The sequence below is a fragment of the Camarhynchus parvulus genome, chromosome 7, assembly GCF_901933205.1.
Source record: "Camarhynchus parvulus chromosome 7, STF_HiC, whole genome shotgun sequence".
NCBI classification, from domain to species: Eukaryota; Metazoa; Chordata; class Aves; order Passeriformes; family Thraupidae; genus Camarhynchus; species Camarhynchus parvulus.
The window spans coordinates 26,134,119-26,153,655 of record NC_044577.1 but is presented as its reverse complement, the minus strand read 5'-3'; the positions used below and the strand labels follow the sequence as shown (position 1 = coordinate 26,153,655).

At 45.5% G+C, this 19,537-nt stretch overlaps 1 protein-coding gene across 2 annotated transcripts in view; it reads right to left on the bottom strand.

Annotated features, from left to right (window-relative positions):
- Positions 1-19,537, bottom strand: part of GLI2 (GLI family zinc finger 2) — a 187,902-nt gene that overhangs the window by 62,456 nt on the left and 105,909 nt on the right. For both annotated transcript variants that reach the window (XM_030952351.1, XM_030952352.1), the window contains exon 3: positions 3,519-3,624. In XM_030952351.1, coding sequence (XP_030808211.1) covers positions 3,519-3,624 — 106 coding nt within the window. The remainder of the gene's footprint in view (positions 1-3,518; positions 3,625-19,537) is intronic.

Below are 19,537 nucleotides of genomic sequence, written 5' to 3'. Positions count from 1 at the left end.
CAAGAAAAAAAGTCCCAATGTTAAAGATGTCCAAAAAATTCACCACCAAACAAGTAAAACCAACAGTGGTAGTACAGAAAAGTGCGTTGTCCTAATGACTGGAGAAACACCAAAACTATCTCTGAAAGCAGAATTCAAGGAAACCCTGACATAATCTGCTTCTGGACATATATAATAAATCCTCAGTGGTTTAGAAGAAGACTTATGTCCTGAAAATTATTTGTCATGCCGCTTAACAAGAAAATCACTGAGACACCAGGAATGACAATACTGAGGAGAAACGCAGCAAGTCTTTCAGGCCTGTCTTGGCATGAGGGTCCTTTTTTACTCAAGTTTTTCCACATTCCCATCTGTGTTCCCAAGCAAAGGGTCCCACAGGTGGTTGTGCTCAAGAGAGCCTTGCGGATGAGCTCTCTCCAGTTGAGATAAAATAACGTATGTTCTCATTAGGCCAAATGCAAACAGTGATGAAGGGGAATGCACTGCCAGGTCACATCGAGCAATCAGGAAACAAACCTTTAACATAATACAGCAGGCAGATAATAAGACCCCATAGTTAGCAACAAATGAGACTGCACTTAATTTGCCGTGCAACGTTCACATAATTAGATAAATTTGGTACCATCAAGGCAGCAGACAGGTAGAATATAGACTTGATGAATTGGGGGCTCGCTGTCAGGCACCCATTACATTAATCATAAAGCCAAAACTCAGTGACGCAATTTTTCTTCCAAACATTTGCCATAATTTTCTGGAGTGAGAATATGCATATGCCCTGGGGGTTTTTTACGGGTTGTTTACTTTTGAAACCAGAAGGATTGATTTCTGCCCCCCAGGACAGAGTACAAAATTCTAGAAGCTCATCTGTGCCCACAGAATATTGAACAAGACTGCCGGAAATGCTGTAATTCAGTTTGATTTCACTGGACAACAGCCCGAATGAGCTGGTGGCATAAATTGTCCAGTGTATTGGACAAGAGCCATGCAACCACCAAGTATGCTCTAGCCCAGGTCTTCCACCATGTCTGGATGATTTCACACTGGACATCCTCCAGCAAGGAGGGTGAGCGCTATAGTGTGACCTCCAGAGCAGAGACTGGAGGAGAGAGAAGAAAGACAAAAGAGATATAGAATAAAAAACAAGAGGAGTAAAGGGCGAGACATGATTTTAGGATGTTGGCAGATAAAATCTGAAGAGGAAAAAGGACTGAGACCACAGCTGCAGAGAATTTTCCCAATATGGTTGTGCCATAGCGCAGGATACTTCTTGACAAACAAACAAATGGACGCGGCATTCCCTCGACCCTAAAAAATTGTCACAGCCTAGAAGCACTTGGCAGCTTTGGATCATCTCCAGCCACAAAGGCACCTTTCAGTGCAGTGCTCAGGTAGCTTCAAAGAGGAGTATGTTTTCTCTTTAAGACCCACAACCAAGTTTTCTCTCCCGTACCTTGCAAGTCAGTTTTGTGAGAGGAGCTACTGCAAAGGAGAGGAATCCCAAAGAAGAAATGCAACAGGTATTTGCCAACAATTCCACCCAAATACTAATACGCTTGGTCCACTGATAGACAAATGTGGTAACTGCTAACACAGTAAATTGTTAATATTGGTGCAGATGAACTGAAACCTGATCTGCCAGGGCTGTACACTTGGCCAGGGTCAATCAGCTGGACAAAGCCAATATGAAAAAAATACTAGGGTTACTGGGGATATGATTCATAGGTATGTAGCATCAGTGGCAAGCTCTCAGTTGCATTTTATAGAAGACCTTGCCTTATGACCCCACCACAGAAACTGCTGTGGAGCCCCAGGGTATATGCAGTGCCCCCAAACCTCCTCGTGAGGACTGAAGGGGAACACGGAGTGGGGCACACAAATAACCTGTGACAAACATCAGAACATCTGCCAGCCTCTCTTCTAACCACTGTTTTGAATATCTCCCTCTTTCGTACGTGCTTTATTAGCCAGACCTCCGGCTTATTAACCATCTCCCAGCAAGTTACTATTCTGTCTTTTTTTCTACAATTTTTGCATGAAAGACCAGAACTATTTCATGCAGCCTCCCTAATCCCCCCCCCCCAGTTCCCATGTTAGCAACTTGCTTTGTCATTTCCTCTTTGCACACAGCATGGAAGAAGCTGCTCTGCCCCTTTAAACATCCAGTCAAATTGACTGTCAGCCTAAAAGACAATGACTTGTCTTCTGGTAGGATCCGGGGGAATGCCCTATCATTCATTTCTTGCAGTATTTTGGAAGCAGAATAAAGCCGTGGTAGCTGTGGGGCTCCACATATCTGGCTGCTGCTGTCTGCATTACTTGCTTCCAAGGGTCTGTGCCTCTGCTCACACCTATCCAGAAGCAGCACAGCTCCACGAACAGCCCCTGCAAATCTGGGTGAGCACAGCCCCTGGCCAGACAGCAAGGATGCAACAGGACTCTAGGGGATCAAATGGGAGTTTTTTAAGTGATGAGCCCTAGCTGTTCTTCCCTTGTTCTTGAAAAATTATTCTAGCCCTCAGTGGTTCCCCTACACCCTGTGCTCTGGGACCTGTCCCTCAGCCAATGTCTGAGCCCTGTGTTACAGCTGCAGGTTGAAGGATTTTGGGATGGCCGTGGGACCGCCAACCCCATCACACTGCTCCTCACCTCTGATGGGAAAGGTGCATGTCAGGGACTAGAAGAAACACTTCCAGCCTCACCATCACTAGAACCACTGCTCACATCCCTGCTGGCTCCATTTTCCTTGCCCTGATCAAAATTCACAGGAGGTGAAAACAGATCTCTCTGTAAACATCTCCTTCAAGTCACCAAGAACTATTGAGCTGTAACATCTCTGGATGAAGAGATTAACCATGAACCCCCCTCTCAGGGTATAGCCCCTGACCAGTCTCTGTGCTCACTGCCCATCAGCTGCCTCAGCGAGAGGAGGCTTTCTTGACAAGGTCACCACCAAAATCCAGAATCCCACCCCTTCCAGGGTGGACATGGACATCCCCATGAGAACCTGACTTATTACTGCTTTTAGAAAATGCTACCAGCCCATTCAGGCTGTTGTCCAGTGAAATCAAACTGAATTACGGCATTCCTGGCAGCCTTTTGTCACCATCCCCACAACTGGCAGGCAGGGAAGAATGGTACACAAGGTCTCCAGAGAGAGGGAGAAGCGCTGGGTCTTCGCCAAGATGGTGACAGAAATGACCCAGGCAAGGCATGATGTGAGAAACACGGCGGGTGCAAAAACACAAGTCAAGCCTGTTCCCGGGAGCTGAGCTGGATAATGACAAATGAGCCCCATACTCCCATCCTGCTGCTATAGGACACTTCTGTTGGCTTAACAGAGCTGTAAAGCCCTCCTGCCAGGCAGGTCAGTATTGCCACTTGATGGGGACAATGAGGTGGACGGTGGCCAGTAGGGCCAGCTTGCCAGAAGGGCAGTGAGTCCCAGGGACTATAGCAGTGGGATTTGGAATACTGCAGGTGGCTGACATTTAGCACGGGAGTGGACGTGTAAGACTTACCCGTGGATAGCGTGGATAGAGTGAGGTTCGTAATGGTATCGTCCTTCCTGGTGGCGCATGTCAATTGGCAAAGGAGCGTGGAAGGCCGGAAAAATGTGCTGCGGCACTGTTATGGGGAATAGAAGAAAAAAAAAGGGACTTCAAAAACTTTTCCTTCCCTTTTAAAACAATTTCAAAGGCACTAAATCTCCATGAATTTCAGAGCAAGAGCAGTGCAAGACAAGGGGTCTTCATGATATCAGCGCTATCATACACCAGAGAAGTGGAATGAATAAATAATCAAAGTCATGCAGAAAAATCCTACATCTTCGACATAAAAGATCTCCAACAGGGTTTTTGACAAAGACAAGCAGCTAAGCGCTCTTTGAACTTGAGGAGATTATAGCAAGCACCAAGGAAAACTACACTTGCAACGCAAATCAGACTCAACAGAGCCTGGTGGGATCCAGACCTGCATCGTCCCTCAAGCCTGGAGTGGCAGCAAACACTGTTCCTGAAGGTCTGTACACACAAGTTGGAAATATTTACCTAAAAATATAACAGCAAGAGCAGCGCTAAAGCAGAATGTCTAGGCAGTCAGAAGAGGCTCAGAAGTGCCTACTGCCAGGTTCTGAGAGAGGAGCTCAAATTGCTCTCACTTGTAATCACTTGAGGCCCTATTTTTTATTCATTTGAGAAGCTTGTTTCATCTTTGATGGAAAGATAAAGTGGTCTCAAAAGGCAGCGAACACCTACATTGACTTATTAAATCTACAGGTTTTAATATTTATTATTGACCCCAAAAGTTAACGGTGAGAATATTTGAGTGAGTTGAGCTGATGGAAAATTCATCAGGTTATTTCTCCTCACCACCCCCAACAATACTGCCTGGCCGCCTGGGCCTTTCCTGCTAAAATTACAGAAGTTAGAGAAAGAAATAGAATTAGCAGAGCCTCCATAGCAATACCGCACAACCGCAATAGCGATCCCATACAATCGCCCTCTGACAGGGTGCCGCGCGTCTGTAAAGATGCCCCTTTCTACATTTGTGGCAGCGACCAGCTTAAAGATAAAAGGCTGATCTTGCTCTGCCTTTACAAACAGTCAGAAGTTCTCCATTAAAGATTACTTAATATTGTTGCAGGTTTTACCATTCTTTCTCTGGCTTCTTGGCCTTTCTGTCTAGCTGGAGACCAAAAATAAAACAAACCCAACCTCCTAAGTGAGCAATTCAAAACCCAGCCTGTGCTCGCTATTTCACTGTAACTTGCCTCCGCGACAGGTACCATCTCTCTGGAGACTGGGGAAGCACCATCCAAAACCAAAGTGTCAAGGCTTGGGCCAAGTCTCTCGCTGTCGCTCAGCAAACTTCAGAAATGCCAAACTCTTTTTCTACGAAAGAACTTAAAATTCAGCCTTTTGCATCTGTGACTCCAGCTGCACCAGAGCTACGCCGACTCTGTCCGGTGGGGCTGCGCTCCGCGTGGGTCCGTCGCGCAAAGCCTGCGTGTAATCCTCATATACGTCTTTCCCGGCATATCAGTGAGAGGATCTGCGGCTCCTACTCCCATTGCAACGCTCAATCCCTGAGCACAGCGCGGCACAGGCGCGTCAGCCAGGCTGCTGGGAGAGGTGAGAGACTACACAAAAACAACCCTCCTGCCAACTCTGCTGAAAGGCGTTAAGCTAAGGTAGTCGGGGTGGAAAGTATTTAAGGCTCTGCAGCAGACTTGCTCTCCGTGCTCCAGCAAAGGGCTGGCACCTCACACTACCTGATACACTGGGAGCATTTTTGCAGCTCGCCTAATGGCAGGACACAGTGGAGTAACTGTTAACCACCTCCCCCGCTTCTGCCCCCCTCCCCTCCTCTCCCAAAAGCAGCTCAGGGAGAGAATGGACTTGGATCCTTCAGGATTTGCTTCTGCAGGAGGAAGATTCACCCTTCAACTGTCCTGAGTAGGGACGATCTGTTACATAAGGGCACTTGTAGGGATTCTTCATTTTAAGAGGCTAAACCGTGTTTTTCCAGCTCAAAAATACACCAGATTTTAGCTGTCACACCCTATCCCCTGCTCATACAGCACGGTAAAGCCTCTGGTCTCCCCAAACCATGCTCAGCTCCAACTCCAACCTAGGCTGGCAGATACCTACAGCTGCTGTCTTCCTCCCTGGGGACAGTGCTGTTCCCTGCCACAACCTATGGCTGCTGTGGGGACCAGAGGGAGTCAAGCTTTTACATCATCACATACAAAGTGTGGCCACAAAATCAACTGTCCCTGCACAGACATCCAGTGGCAAACAACACAACCACCTCTTCCAGCCTGAGCCCCTAGGCTGTGCTTCCTGCAGTGCCCACCCCATATTTATGCTGTACAAATAAACCAAAAGGAGCAAGAAAACTTCTGTGGTCCTGGGATCAACCCAAAGTGCTGCTGATGGCATCCCTATAGGTGAAGATTAGCAACCTTCCAAAGTAGGTTGGTCACTCTGCCTCTAATGGACAAGTCTGGGGCTGAGTTAATCCCCAGAGTGCAGGAAAGTGAGAGCTGACCTGGGCTGAAACTGTATTGGACATTGCAGCTGAGTTTTAATGATGTAGAGAGTCGCCCTAATCCTTTGGCCTGTCCCCTAGGGCAATTTAATTTATTAATAATGATAAAACTACTAAAAACAGGTCAAACCGAATCTCTTAAAAGCCAGGCCAGCTATGTTTTATTTTGTACCTATGCATATCTACATGATTGATTGCTAAGATAATACTGGAAATTTCTGTGCTAAAAGAGTCTCTCCTTGTCACTCAGGAGAGCTGGGAAATAGAAAACACAGGCTGTTTGCTGCCTGGCCTCCTTTCCTAGCTATCTGTTGGTATAAAATTGACATCTGAAGAGAATTTCTCCCTCCTCACACCTCTGATTATTAATGGGAGAAAAAATTTCCATGAAATTCCTCCTTCCCACTGCACTCTTGGTTTGTTTTTAGCATTTCAACCTATTTTGCCCATGGGAAGCTCAGCAATGCCTCTGCCTTGGGTATCTGCTTCACAGTCCCAATTGTAACCCCATCACGTGCCCTGTGCTTTGCTGCCACTAAGGGCAAGGAAAAGGGTTGGTTTTTTTGACATCCCTTTGCTACATTCCCCTTCATGACTTCCCCTCTGCTTCCCTGCCTGGGAGCACCAGCCCAGCCTACGGGCCCCAGTGGCTGTTGCTGTTCATTTTTATTCTCTTCCAGGTGCTTGGTCAGAAATAATGAATGGTTTTATAGGCAATCAACTACCAATTCATAAACGTCAGCCTGGCTCTGCTTCTTGTTCCCACCCCTCCAGAAGAGGACTGTGAGCTGGCAGCAGGACAGCAACACACGCTGTTAACAAAGATGGATGTTTTACACATACGAGTTAAAAAGACAATTATATTCAATTACTTCAAGTAAGTTACGGTGATGTATTCCTGAATAGCCACGGGAAGGGCAATATGATGATTAGGGCAATGAATTTGCCAACTTTAATCTAATCAAGGCAATCTTTTGTTTAGCATTATCTGCTTTGCAGTGGCAGAGGATTTACCAAACCCAAGCAATCTTTGTAGATTTAACCCCAAAGCTGCCCAATTAGAGCTAATGATGATTGCTTTACACAAGAGGGAGGGAGATTTTAGTAGGAGGCCTGGGGAAAGCTTTTCCCCAGGAAAAGGTTGGGCCTTACCAAGCCATGCAATACAATACTCTGAGGCGCAAAGGCATGACATGGCACCTCCAAAAGTCCCCAAGCACTGCAACCACAGATAAACATTTTCTCTGGTTCCTGCTGAAAGAAGAGAAAGCCAAGGAACACATCAAAAGCAGCATGCAAGGGGCAGGGACAATGAGAGAACAACGTGTTTTGCACAGGAACAACACAGTTCTACACCAAGGTGGTGAAGCAAAGCACAAGGCACACTCAGGAGGCCCCACCTTCCACCCCACCGGGCTCCTGCAGGAATGTGTCTGCTCTGCCGCGCCATTTGATAAGGGGGAAGACGCTGCTACCTGTCCCCACTTGTCGGAGCCGATTTTCTGTCCAAGGTTTATAAGCAAGACACGGACCTCCCACTGCTGTGCTCTCATCCTTGTCTATTCAAAGGCCAGCCAACCCCCTGGCTTCAAAGAGAAAAGATAGGAGGCAGAAATGCAGGTTTAAAGGGGATGTCCGTTTGCTGAAAATCCCAGGAATCAGGGAGGGAGGCATCAGAAACAGCCCTTACTTGAGAATGATGCAGGCTTTTGATTATCTCTACAGGTAAGTCTGTGCTTCAAGAGAAACAAGACTGCCTGTATGAGTTTGCATAGCTAGCAAAGGAGCTGTTTTGACATCACTCATAGCAGCACCTTTCTTGAGCTCAAAAGTGAGAATTAGGAAGGGTCTAGCAAGCTTTTTCTATTCCAAATACTTCAGCTTACACATGTTTGCTGAAAAAAAAAAAAAAAAAAAAAGAAAAGAAAAGAAATCAGACCCCACGGCACTGAAGTGGGTTTCATTTGCAGTTTGCTTTGACAAAAACAATTCAGAAAGCCCTTGGGAAAGGACTTAAAGAAGTTGCCACTTGCAACTGTTGTGCTGCAGCCAAGACTGGCTGGAAGAGACCCTGAAAAGTGGCACACACACCCTTGGTACCACACAGAATGTACTGGGCTCCCCCTGCTTTATCTGAAGCACATGTGAGTTGTGCAGGCCACCATATGGGCTAAAAAATATACAGCTTTCCTATGGGTGTCCAACAGTCTCCTGGGGGAACAAGCAGTCCAGCCTGTAAGTAGGCTTCTTTGCCATCAGAAACAGTGCACAAATATTTTGCAATCAACAGTGGAAGCCCTTTGTTGAGGAAAATGTAAAATATCATTGGATAATTCAGTACCTGTTGTGCTTTTCTCAACAAATTTGCAAAAAAGATCCCATAAAAATTGATATCTTAATAAAAGAGAAACACAAGTTTTGATTTCTTGAGATGCCTTTTGGTTTGATTTCCTATGGAGTCAATGATGCATGGGACACAGCTTTCATAAAGGGATCACAAGATCCCTTGCAAAGTGTAACAAAGCTTCACCTCTCTTTAGGAAGGGAAGAAAACACGCATTTGAAAAATAGTGCTGTTTTTTAACTCTAGAGGGACTGAAGCAGGCTAATGCAAAATAACTTGCACAAGTCTACACAGTCAAACAAGAGCAGGATACCAAGGAACCTCAATCACAGCAGGCAGAAAAACTGCAACTTTATCAACTTTATCTCTAAAAAGCTTCAGAGCCCTGGGGTACTGAATTGATTTGTGTTAGCGGGCAAAAAACTTTTCCAGACACCAGCTCACACTCTCCTGTCACTGCAGTGTCATTAGCAGCTGTGCACAAGCAACTGACAGAAAAAATGGGAAAGGGATGTCCCAGAGGATGCTCGTGAGATTTCACCAGTACTTCCACAGGTGAACTGAGCTGTGCTGTCAGAGGCCAAATCCCTCTTACTGGGAAAGGTGGGATGGCACCTGGTGTGACACAGCAGCTACAACGACTTTTGCTTCTTTTTTTTTTCTCCTAGGTCCAGCTTCTTTGAAAAAAATAATAGTAAAACAATGGATATCTGCAAAGGCCCTTCTTGCTGCCCACATTTTCTCCCAGATGTCCAAATTTCACTCTCTTTCTCAAGAACAAGGTTAAGGTACAACAAACATGAAGTGTTCTTCACTCAGGAATCTCCCAGGGAAGCCCAAAGCATCAAGTGAGAAAGAAATCTTAGGCAGCATTAGTTTTTCATGTTACATGTTTTAGGATACCAATTTTACTCATGCACAGTACATATTTAAAGAGATGTATCTTGGCATCCAACAAGCACAGTGGCTGTGAAACAGCAAAGACAGGCCCGTGCTTTGTTCCTCAGCTTTCCTGCGGTGATTTTCCTCACATCAGAGCTCTCCTAGAGTTGGTGAGTTCTGAGCATCCCTGGACAGTCTCAGTGTGTGAGGAGAGGAGGCAAACCCGGCCTCGAGCACCGAGTCTGTGTGTGGCTACTTGACTCCCTTTGATAGTCCCTCCTGGGCGTTTCACTGTTGTGTTTGGATGGCCGCCCCTCTGGCAAAGCGCTGCAGGGCTGTAGGTGTCGGCAAGGGAGATGTTTTTGTGTTTGTGTGACGTCCCCAGAATAATGATCTAGCTGTTTAAGTGAGCTGAGCAAATGAATGAGCACAAGAAAAACATCTTCACTGAAAGCGCAGCCAAAGTTAATGCACCATTAATAATGGTCTGGGTGAATTATTGGAAGGGATAATAGGCCTGGGGTCAGGGAAGGTCTGAGACAAAGAACAGGGAAAATTGGGTCACAGAAACATGACAGAGCAGATCACGCTGATGCGTCCGTGGGATTCTCCTGGGATGAAGTCATATACCACCATGCAGAATGTTAAGGGCTTTGCAGGGACAGCCATTCCCAGAACCACCACTCAGATCAATATGGGAAGGGGCAGGAACAGACACACAAGGCTACAGTAGCTGCCTCTTAGACCCCCTTTGAGAGATTGACTTTAATGTTGTTTAGCTACTTTGCAAAAGACACCATTTGCCTCCTTCAAAAAGTGATATTTATGCAATGGCCAATTACACCAATCTGGGAATTTTCTAAGCATAGAGAGGTGTCTGGGTAAGTGTGTCCCTTCTCTGAATGACAGCACCATGCATTTCACAAAAAACAGGTGCTTCAGCAGCTCTGTTTTTCTGTCTCCAAAATTGTGGAATAACTGCAACCCTTATTCCTGCCCCATCAGCTGCCTGTCTTCACAACACTAAATTACTGACTAACTTTGCTTTGTCAGAATTTCCCTTCTTTAAAATGGAGATAATAATACCTCCCTACCTCAGAGGTTTGGTTAATGTTTATACAGCTCTTTAAAAATGATGTGGTAATTAAGTGCTCAGTATTATTATATCAACGTCTATAATGATTCCAGCAGACAGCCCTATAAACAGGGCTGCACCATGCCTACTTTCCTTTTGTTTGGCTTGTTAGCTTTTAGTTTGGTTTTCCTACAGCATACTTCAATTATCACTGGTTAATTATTCTGTTGTTTTATTACCTGCTCAATGGCTTTGACAAAAATAAAAGAGGAACTACACAAGAAGAATAATAGGAAATATTCATTTTGGCCCACTGGGAACATTATAGCAAGGAGAAGCAGGAGGCAGGGCCCCACCAGCTCACCTGGGGAGACCTCTTTCCTGCCCCAGGCACTACAGACCACTTTGAAATACATCCAGCCAGCTGTTGCCACCCAAAGGGATGCAGAACAAGTTTTCTGTTCTTATAACTAATGGAGAAAGATGGTGGTAGCCTGATTTACAAAACTATGTTTTTCAGACAATGCATGTCAGGATGTTGGAGAAGACAACATGCTTAGTTTAACAGCAGGCTGGGTACAGCATCCCATCCAGATAAGAAATAAAGATCACACAACTAAATTCTGTTGGGCAAACAGCTCAAGTAATGGTAAATGCCCTGTAGGAGAGTTGGAAGAAGAAGGGGCCTTGCTGGGATGCAGATATGTGAAAAGTAAACAAGAAATACTAAAAAACACATTGCCCTTTAGCTATAAAATCACAAAAAATAATGCCTTGAAAAGCATTATTGTACCGACATCTCAAAGCACCTGCAGGACAGAATCAGTGTGACTTCACACTCAGAGAAGTTGGGGTGCATGAGGAGCAGAGGATAGGCCTGTCTCTCTGCTGCAGTACTGCTGGAGCGCCTGCATGCACCTCACCGCCACAGACGCACCCAGGGGCCACTGAGCTCCCTGTGCAGCTCCCTGCAGGGACACAGACTTCGCATGCACATGTGGACACTTACTTGACACAGAATAAAGCCCATTCCTGGGGCTACCTGCATAAAAAATGCCATTATGAAATCCATGAAAGATAGCAAACATCTCCCTCAGACACTGCAAATGGCAGGATACCCCTCTCCATCATCCCTATCACAACAACCGCCCATCCATCCTCTTGGGGATGGCCCAGAGGAGCTTACCCTCCTACAAAGTTTATTCTACTGCTTCAGCTCAGGTGGAAGAACAACAAAAAAAATTCATGTGAAGATGCTGAGGGATGCCCTTACCCAGCCCTGCCCAGGACCCAGGCCCTGCTGGCACATGGCAGGCACACTCAGGGCTCTGGTGGCCGTGCAGCAGAACTCTGTTCAGCCCGGCGCTGCTCCGGCAGTCGGCAGCGCCGCAGAGCCGCGGGCTGTGTCCGACAGCCGGGCAGGCAGGCAGGCAGGAGGCTGCCGAGCGAGCTGGCTCTTGCAGCTGGGATGGGGCGAGATTAGATCTGCAAGCTCCCTCCGCAGCCCCGTGGCCAACTCGAGGCAACACTGAAGGAATTTGCCCATAAATTTCCTCCCCACCCCCAAGAAGAAGACAGCGCACTTAAATGAACTCAGGCCATAATGGAAGTAGGATATTCTTGTTCAGCTCGATGTCTAACCCATCCTGAAGTTCCTGGCAGCTCCACTCAGCTCTCTCCCATGCACTGCCTGACCTTTGGTAAGGGCATTAAAACTGTCCATCTTTTCCTGGGCAAAAGAGATGGAACAATTACAGTGAGGCTAAAAACGGCCTTTCCCTCTACTGGAAAATTTAGATTAAAAATTGAAGAGTTCATTGACATTTTCCATAAGAACACAGAATTGTCGTTAAAAAATCAAACTCTGAAATTCCTTCGTTGCTATCTACATCTCTGAAACTCATCATGAGGGGCTTTCCTGCCTCATCCACCAAAGGAGCAGGGACAGATGCTGCTGGAAGGGACAGGAGGACACCAGGAATCTCTTCAACATGCTGCCATGCAGCAGCTGGCTTTGCAGCACCCTTCTTATGTGACCAAAAATGGGGCATTTCACTTCTTGGTGAGAAAATGAATTTTCTGAAGCCTGCTGACATGGGAAGTCCTCGATTTGGTTGTGCAAAACAGGCTGTACCCAAAACTTCCAAAAATTCCAAAATGGTGTGAGGAGATGAATATATTCAGGTCTAAAGAAGTATTTTCAAACATTCAGATTAGCATTTGTGCATGAAGGCAATGCATTAACTATCATTCTACAAGAATTCCTGGGATCTTCAGGTTACTGATAAGTGGCAGCCTTAGGGGGACAAACCATTATTTTTTTATACCTCTGGGAAGAGTAAATAAGATGAAAGCAGAGCTCTCCTGCAGCCGGGAGGAGCCCCACAAACACAAGGAAGTTCCGCAGTGGGGTGCCCAAACACCAAACCTCTGATGGCTTTTCGAAGAGCAGTAATTAGAAAAGTCCCTTGATCAGCCTTGCTGCCACCAGCCACCTTCTTCAATCCCAAATAGCTGGAGCTGGGAGAAGCTTTAGGGCAGAACACTTTTTCATCAGTTAATGTTTTACAGGTAGCTGCACCTTCTGTAAGAAGCAGCACAGAAAAGATTAAGATCTATTATATGTTAGACTACAAGAATATGGAAGTGATGAAGTTGAAATGCCTTGACTTTATTTCAACAATATCTGCTGAAAAATATTTGAAAGGGACTGCTGTGCATTTGTGCTTCCTGGAAAATTAAAAAGAAATCAAAATTGCCTTTCTCTGCTAAATAAGCACTGAATTCTTTGTGACACAATGAAATCTGAAACAGCAGCACTGCACATTTCCATTGCAAAGGAAACCTGTTCCACTCACACATTGCTTCTGGAGAAGCAGCAGGATGCCAATCCCACCTGGGATGTACCAGTCTACCCCACCATACCTGATCAGGAGTTTCTACATCCATGCTGAGCATCACCAAAATGAGACTTTCCCACTAGTGCTAGCTTTGTATTAGCTGGGTAAGGTTACATGATCACTGAAGGCAGAAAAGAAACCCAAAAGGAAAGGCCTAATGCAGTTTATTAATTCCACAGGTGAGCTGCAAATGCCTAGAGTCTTGAAAATCACTTAATTGCCAGGCTGTCAGGCCAAGATGTGTTTTGAGGACACTGCCAATCTGACAGTTATTAACAAACAAAGAGGCCACAAGCCCTGACTGCACCGAGAACCTTGTTATTTCTACTCATGTGCCACCTCCCAACAGGAAGTACTTAATAAGAATAATAATATCCCGAAAGGCCAACCTACGGCAGTGCAATTAAAAAGCTTTTCTGTCTCACTTTGAGGAGAGAAAAAAAAAAAAAAAGGGGGAAATTAAAATCAGACAGGAAATTCCACTAGAACAAGCTAGCTTATGTCCTAATAACACAGGGCTGTGCCAACTCTTCCAGAAAGTAGAGGAGGGAAAGAAAATAAAAGGGGAAAAAAAAGAAAGAACAGAAACAGAGAAAGAGAAAAGCAGCCCTCTAGACTGACTCAGATCTGAGGCTACATTGTGGTTCGGCTGTGGCAGCAATTCTAAAGGGAGAAAGGCAGCACAAGCAAATAAAAGGCAGTTTGCTTTTCAGGCAAGTTGCTGTTATATGATGTAACTCTCGTATGAAAGCACGGCCACTGCTGCTTTGTTGGGAAAAGACACAGCCTGATAAGCTCGAAGGACCAGATGGATCTTGGGGCTTGTTCTCCCAACAGCTGCTGCTGGAGAATGGAAAGAAGAAAAAGAAAAAAAAAGAAGAAAAATCCCAAGCAGGAAGCAAGAAATCCCGGCACGTGAGGGGCGGGCAGAGAGGTGGGGCAGACCAGATGGTGGTTCAGCTTGTGCCTGCCTGGACGGGCAGGAAGAGAAAAATCAGTTTGTCAAAAACTTCCATGAAAACTTATAAGGAGAGACATTTTCCACAAGTTGTTATCATCCTGCTCCCTGAGGAGCCAGTAGGATTCAGCAACTGCCTGAGCCTCCAGCTGATGTAGCAACTTTGAAAATAAGTAGGCAAAGAGATTTGCCCCTGACTTCTCTGGGACCAGGCCAATGGATGACAAACCTTGCCTGTTTCACAGTAAAGCTCATTTCACCATGGAACCCATCTCACTTCAAGCCAGCTGGTGAAACGGGAGTGTGTGAACCTCAGATGACTGCCCTGAGTATTCCCCAATACTCCCTGTCTTTCTCCCATGGTCCCCCAACACCTGGCTGTGAGAGGTCTCAAAGTGCTCAAGAGGTTTCTTTTTCTGGGCATCCAGAGGAAAGAGAAATGCATTTGATGCCTGTGCAAACATGGCCCTGACAGCAGTCCTGCCTCCTGCAGTAGTGACTCTGGGGAACAGAGAACCAGAGCCTGAGTCCATAGTTACCCAAGCACGTAGCTCAATATTGCTCAGGGGTTCCTGGAGCTTGAGTTTACATCTGAGCAATTTTCCTTCCAAACTTCCAGAGCAGTTTTCCTTGGCTCCCTGAAGTGCAAATGCTTCAGGTCACCTATAATACAAGGCTAAATTGTATATTGCCATTAGATTGAGGCATTATGGAAGAAAGCACTAACTGGCATTTATGACCAGGAGGCAGCAGGAGCACCAGGCAACACTGCTGCCCTCAGCTGTATCCGACGTGACCAAGCCCAGGATCTCTGCTGGTGAGATGTGGAGGGACAGGGAAGTTGAGCAACTTCAGACTGGAAACCACAAGACTGGTGGAATACCAAAGGGCAAGGCAGTAAATGAATATGGAGGGAGAGCACATCAACTATCACACAGCACCTTCTGGACAACACTCACCTGGGCAGCAAATCTAGCAGAGCCCTGACCATGCGCCTTCCACTAACGCAAATAAAACCTTATTGAGGAGTTTCATCCCAAGGCACATTTCTAGGAGGGGATCTGCAGATGGAGATGTCTTTTTAGCTTTCACGCCCCCTTTCATGCATTCACACCCCTCCCCTGAGGTGCCACTGGCACTCACTCAATCGCACACTGAGCCAGCTCAGGGAGTTCATCCAGTTGAAAACTAATCACCTAAAATTTTATTGCATGGGTTTTGGCTGGATCAGCTCCCTGAACCAGTTTTCCATGAGATCAATGGTGAAGAAAAAGCAAAAACCCTTAGGCTGCTGTTCAGCAGCCACTTCCAACTCAGGCTGCCACGGAAAGCATTAGCCCTGACCTCCCCTGGCCACTTGTCCCCACAACACAGCACACCCTATTATGGTGGCTGGGATGTTTTCTGTGACTGCAGGCCTGACTACACTGAGTACATCTCAAGGAAAGATAACATACCCCTCCTCAGCAGCTGATGCTCACAGCCCAGCTTGCAGGTCCTGCTAGGCATAGCTGCTTCAACATGTATGGAGCAGTTGGGCTGACTGGCCATTGCTAACTAAATACACTTCCCCCAATCCATCAGGTAGCACGCTACGAGCTGTCTGCTCAACCAGCCAACACAACTTGCAGGAGCTGGAAAGCTGTCTTGCAGAAGAAAAACTCCCAAGCAGATGCCTAAATCCTGTGAAAGCTCAGATGCCAATGCCAACAAGAAAGGGCATGCCAGCCCGCCCTGAGCACAGACCTACCTGAATGGTCTCTGCCATGCAGGGCTGCCTGCTGCCGTGGTGGGGACACCTGTACTGCCTCATGCCACAAAGACTTGCTCAATCTTTCAGGACAAGGCTGTGCTTCAAATTCAGCGCTGGCATTTCGAGCCTCTCTAATCCAAACCACAGGAGTCAGTTTGCTTTCTTTATGCATATGCTCCTCCAGGCATTAAAACAAACTGAAATCAAACTGTTCCTATAGGCAATGGCTTGAAAAATTTCCCCTTCGTATGAAAGGTCTGCTTATATAATTTGTAAAATTGAACAGATTGAGCCTGGAGAAAACCCTTGCAGTGTCTGCTGTGCATTTTGACCAAACTTCTTGCTGGAAATGGAAGAAAAGATGTCTGCTCTCTACTAGTTGTGATAAAATTGCAGGGCTGGGTATTTTTTCTTTCTTGGGCTTATACCCAGGTGATAAACATCTAGGCAGCCTTCAAAGAAGAGTTTTGGGAGCTTTCATGCTTCAGGACACCAGTCCCCAAAGCAGTCCTAGCTGATAAAGACTGAGAGGATACTGCATGAGATGGCTTTGAACCAGGCATAAGGCAGCCTGCTGCTCTTAACTAAGCAGAAGGTCTGATGAGGAGAGGGGTGAGGAAGTTATCTGTTTTACCCAGCTGTGGTTTTGGTGCAGGCTAATAACTCCCATGCATCATCCTGCCTTCGTATGAAAATTTTCCGACTGGTATTAAAAATGGTCCCAGTGCAGTTTGCAGCAGATTCTCTGGTCAGCTCATGCAAAGCGCTGGTTGTTAGCATGCTGCTTGTGTAATGAGGGTGCTTAAGACTGTAAGGGGTCTCTGGAAGGTCCTTAAGAGTGATTGCAGTTCAGGAGACTCACCCACCTGGCAACACGCTGATTTATAGCCTGCTCAGTTAATAGCCCTGCTTAACACAGGAGTTTGTCGAGATTAAGTAATTGCCTGAAACAAAAAGTTTATTATCTTTAAGTCTCTGCTGATGAATGACTGGGTGTTGGAAGAATCATGTGAAAGATCATCTGTGATTCCCTCCCACTTTAGGGGAGGAAAAAAAAAAGGAAAATATAATAAGTTTTTAAAAGACAAGCTCTTCCAAAAGCAGTTTGAAAGCTCACAATGTACTCTCAAACCTGGTCGTGGTTACAAGGAGGGGGTTTCACACCTAGGGTGCCATCTAATAAATAGCTCAAGTAAAAGCACAGTTCTGTGATGCATTTTTCCCCAAGTACTGCAAGTGTTTTGTAAACATTAATTAATACCACCCCTTGAGAGATAACTGATCCTGTCACACAATAATAAGACTGGGAATAAATCAAGATGCAAAGCCTGTTTAGTTTCCATACATAGTGGCCTTTCCCATCCTACAAAAATCTGGAAGTTTTCCCATCCAGAAAAGACTGCAGATAACTGCAAAGTTAAAAGATGCTGCATGCTACATTCTGCTACAATTATTTCTCGTCTCCATTTCCAGATGCTTCAGCAAGGTTAATCAGCTTGATTAAGGTCACACACACTTACACTGCCTCATGAAACTGAGATCCAAAGTGCACCAGAGCACAGGACTTTGGGACTTGCCCTGTTCCACCCCCACCCTGAGATGAGCTGCCTGCCTGCAGTGGGGCTCGTGCTAGGAGATCACACGATCCAAACCTCTCCTCCTTCGTCCCCCGTATCCTTTCCACCCACAAATGTTCTCAGTTGGCACACGAGCACAGGAGTTCGGACACAAGGGAAACAGGACTGACAAGAAACCCCCATGTCCACTGCAGCCACTCAGTAATGTTCCCACAGCCCCAGATGTCAGACACACTGTCCCTCCTCACATCATTTCAAGGCCTTCCTGCAATAAAATGGGAATTGGCTCCAGCTTTTCTTAGCACTTCTCATATTACCTTTTAATCCAAATACATATGGTTCAGGGAACACTGAGAGACTTGCATGAAAGGATGTACACCAAGAGAATGTAAACCCTGGAAAAAAAGGGATTAGATCTGCGAAACTCCCTTGCCCCTAAACGTGTGCCCCCCAATTCCCCAGCATATTAATCAAGAGTCTGATGAGATTCCTTTTGAAATCCCCCAAAAGATTTCTGTAGACTTCAGTGGCTTTTGGATCAGGCTACAAACTCAGAATAAATCATAAACTGGCTACATCTGCCAAGTTTATTTCTTTCTTTTCTAGGTTTCAGAACAAATCCATTTTACTGCTGGGAAAAAGCAGAATGAAATAACTGACAAGAGTTCAAATATCCTGTATCAGTCCTCATATTAATTCAGCCAGTCAATCTATCCCATAACTTTGGGAAGTGAAGCAGATTACTTTGGCCAGATCAAACCACAAAACTGTGCTGCTTCATTTATGTGCAGTTTATTATTTAAGGCAACCTGTGCAAACCCCTTTTCTCTTGGGTTAGAAGTGACAATGTGGGGGTCTAAAACAGAGTCTTAAGCTAAGCTACAGTTAACCAAAATACATTTGCACTGAAAAAACCTAATGATCACCACAACCACCTGAGCCCACAATCAATTTTGGAGAGTCTCTTTTAATAAAAAATATCTAATCTTAAAGAATACACAAAAAGCAAACACTTAAAAATGTGAGTCAGATCTCTGGAACCTCATATTTTGCATAAATTTGGATGGGTTTATTAATTTGTGGTTAATGTATTGCCCTTTTCTTCTTTTTTGTTTTTTACTCTATTTATTACTGATAGCAAATTCCCCAGGCATAAAAAACCTCATTCCGCTTCCAAGCTGGGTGATTCTGTAGCATGTCTCTCTATCAGTGAGCAGAAAACAGAGTTGTTTCCCCATTTTCAATTCAGAGCCCAGCTGATGTGTGCTGATAACTTCAAGACACCTGGAGAGATCTGCAAGATGGGGAACTTCCTACGGCAAACAGCTTCAGATATCATTTAGGGTCTAATTTATTCATTCATCATCTGCTGAAAGCAACACCAGCACTGGCTTTGAGTTGAAAAGCCACTGCACAATGGCTATAGCATCATACTGAACTTTTCTCTCATTTTCAGTGCCTTCAGGAAAAACAGCCAGACATCCTGACAGGAGAAGACTCTCGGATTTGCTTTGACCCACTGCCTGGAGCCCCTTGGGCCATTTCAGGATGGGATCTACACATCCACTTGTGAACTGGGCCCACAAACTAGGGTAACAGCAGAAATGGGTATATTAAATTCTTCAGAAATGCAGTAGTGGCAGATCAAAACATCTGTGAACTCTGTGTTTTACTGACAACACACTTCTAACTTTGAAACAGGTTCTGCTACCAGGCTTTTAGCACAAGCACTTTACTTTGAAGTATGTACTGTAATTCTTGCAATTTTACTCCCAGCTCTGGTATTCATTTGGCTCAGGTTACTTCTATAATTTATCTTCCCACTGGAAAAATTCAGTCTGTAATACACCCATCCAGAGTGGTACGGGTATATGCACCCTCTTTCTGTGCCCCTCTTTTATCCTGCATGGTATTTTCAATAAGAAACTTTAAAGGGAAAAAAAAAAGAAAAGAAAGAAGACGTTTTCAATCCCAGTGATGCTAGCTCTCAGTTTTTCCCA